The sequence below is a fragment of the Limulus polyphemus genome, unplaced genomic scaffold, assembly GCF_000517525.1.
Source record: "Limulus polyphemus unplaced genomic scaffold, Limulus_polyphemus-2.1.2 Scaffold828, whole genome shotgun sequence".
Taxonomy (NCBI): domain Eukaryota; kingdom Metazoa; phylum Arthropoda; class Merostomata; order Xiphosura; family Limulidae; genus Limulus; species Limulus polyphemus.
This window is the reverse complement of record NW_013666438.1, coordinates 320,914-323,792: the sequence shown is the minus strand read 5'-3', so window position 1 is coordinate 323,792 and position 2,879 is coordinate 320,914. Positions and strand designations below refer to the sequence as shown.

Genomic DNA, 2,879 nt, shown 5'->3' with positions numbered 1-2,879 from the left:
TAATTAAAAACAATGTGCTAGAAAATGTACAGGAAGTATTAACTGTCTTACTACATTAATAAGGTATATACAGACAGACATTAATAATGTAGATTAAGGAAAGATCACAATTTTCTCTATAAAATAGAGCGCGTTAGTAACTTATATGATTCGATACAGTTACTGATAACAGAACCAAAAAATAATTTGTTTTTACTGACAGTCTGTCCATTATATTCTGGTTGCATTGCCAAAAAAAAAAATCGCGTTCATAGTTTGGGGCAGTGGATAAATTATAATTCTGCTGATCAAATCGCACAATTCGATTAGTTTACCCAAAAAGTTGGTGGTAGATGCTACCTTTCTTCTGATATATTACTTCAAAATTAGGGACAGCTAACACAGATAGTCCTTGGCAAGAATATCTAAAATAAACGAACAATATTTTGAAGTTTGTTTGTTTTTGTTTTCAGGTCAGAGCTACATAATAGGCTCTTTACTCTGTGTCCACCGCGACAAATTGATCCCCACATTTTAGCATAACAAGCCATCAAGCTTAGTACCTAGCCAGGAAGGAGACACAATATATATATAGTTAAGTCAACTTCATTGGACTAAAGAAAAACAGCGAATAAATGTAAATGTACTGATCAGAAGAAAAGATGAGTCTAGCTAATGTTTTCTTTTTTCAACTGGAGCAAAATAAACAGTTTCCTTGAAATGACGAAAACAAAGCAGTATTTATTAAGTCGATATTGATACATTTCCTGTAAAAATATTCTTCCAGTTTTACGAAGAAAGATAACTCTTATTGCATGAATGTTCCACAACAATTCTTAATAAAATATTATTGAGATTAGTGTTTAGTTTATCTCACTTTCAACAAACCATTTTAACGTTCGCATTTAATTATTTCTTTAAACCTATCCTTATATTGTTTCTATCCCCATTTTTTAACTACAGATTGTAATTGCTCTTAAGCAAACCATATAGCATAGCAGAAATCACGTGAGAAATATATATATATATATATATTAAACATATTATATGTATACACAAGTAAGTATCATAGATATACTAATGTGTTATATAGATATTTAAAGTTACATTACAATTCATAGATTAAAAATAAGTTTAAAAAAAGTATTTCAAATTCGTGGCAGAAATTGATATAACGATAAATACAAAAGCTTAATTTAAATGAGTTAGCAGTATACAGTATAGGTAATTGAGATGATACGAGATATAATATAGTATTTAAAATAACCAGATTGAATTAAATCATTACATAGATATTTTCGTTGATAACAGTGTTTGGTGTTATAATCTCAACAATACTCCACGAGGACCAGACTGCTCGACTCATACCTCTCAAAAAAATTAAAATAGTATACAGCTGTCAGGTTATCAAATATTAGGTATAACCATTCATTACGTTTAATTAATGAAATAATAACATCTAAGTTCACTTATTACTTATCTCTCTCTCTCTCAATATATGATATTTTACGTGATTATTATCCAATGATAGGTAGGTCACAGAATGTTTGGGCTAAACATGATCTTCCATCCATTATTAATACTATAGATTGCGATTTTTTCTTTTGTTTATTGTATTTGATCTTTCTGTTTATATAATAACTAAAAAATTTTTTTTTTTTTACGTTTTCAATTTTGACTGATATGTTATATGTTTTTACTGCATAGCAAATTAGTTAATCTAGACAAATCATAAACGCCATGAAAAATTACTTTCTGCGTGTAACAGAAAATATTGTATTTTTGTTTCTGTGGTAATGTAGACGGTTTACTTACTTTATCGATCAGTTCCCGTATCATGCCATTCCATTCTCCGAGCTCACTTTTAGTTCCATGAGCTCCGTCGCGAACCAGGTGTATGTGGTATTTGAAGCCTAAGATCCTAGAAATCTCTCCTATTATATCTACACAATAGCCTTCAAACTGGTCATTTCCACTTAGCTGGTCGGCGGGCTCCTTTAACATCGTATAGGGTGGATTCTGGTGGATCATTCCGATTAACATTGTAAGAAGACTCATTTGCGAAAAGAAGAATCTTATAAGTATCTAGAAAAAAGCTCAAGGTTTTTGAATCGAATTATCTGATATCTATAAAAAAGCAAATTTGAAGTTATTCTTACGAACCTCTTAATAATAATATTAACTAATTATTTTTACTTATCTCACTTAATAATATTCACCACTAATTTGTTAGCGACTGTAAGATCCATCAGGTATGGGAAACATAACGATTTTATGGATATTTTGAAATAAACCTTTTTATTATGCGATATTAAAATTACAGAAAATCGCCTTAAATAACTCTTAAACCATTTTTTTCATTTTCTTTAATATCATCTGATATGTGTGTATATATTCTTTTCTTTCTTTCACGTGGCAGAGTAAAACTTACAATACGTGGCACAGTAAAACTTACAATACATGGCACAGTAAAACTTACAATAATTGTTACGATCTTCAACGTTCGGTTCTTCAACTGACGCATGACGTCATCTAAAACTGCTTCATATGGTGTTGTGAACTGAGCCCCGGCCTGCTGATTCCAGGTTCCGACCTAGTATAAAGAATACATTAATATTTTTTTAAAAAATAGAAATAGGGAAAACACACACATTCGAAACAACTTGAACTAGAATTAGTTGCTTGTATTTAAGTTTAAAGTTTTGTTTTACTCATTCATCTTGAAAAAGTTATATATATATATATATATATATATATATATTATAGTATTAACTTCCTGTTAGAGCAAGCTACATTAGCTCATTCTATAAACAAGAGAAGAGGTATATGTATATATATATATATATATATATATATATATATATACTAACTACACAGTAGAGTATATTATTACTTATAGT

General features: G+C 29.4%; 1 protein-coding gene across 5 annotated transcripts in view; it reads right to left on the bottom strand.

Moving 5' to 3' along the window:
- The window catches only part of LOC106460751 (glutamate receptor ionotropic, kainate 2-like), a 24,110-nt gene that overhangs the window by 14,410 nt on the left and 6,821 nt on the right, over nt 1–2,879 (bottom strand). For all 5 annotated transcript variants that reach the window (XM_022387524.1, XM_022387525.1, XM_022387523.1 and 2 more), the window contains exons 7-8: nt 2,459–2,572; nt 1,795–1,998 (exon numbers count right to left, since the gene is read on the bottom strand). In XM_022387524.1, the coding sequence (XP_022243232.1) occupies nt 1,795–1,998; nt 2,459–2,572 (318 nt within the window). The remainder of the gene's footprint in view (nt 1–1,794; nt 1,999–2,458; nt 2,573–2,879) is intronic.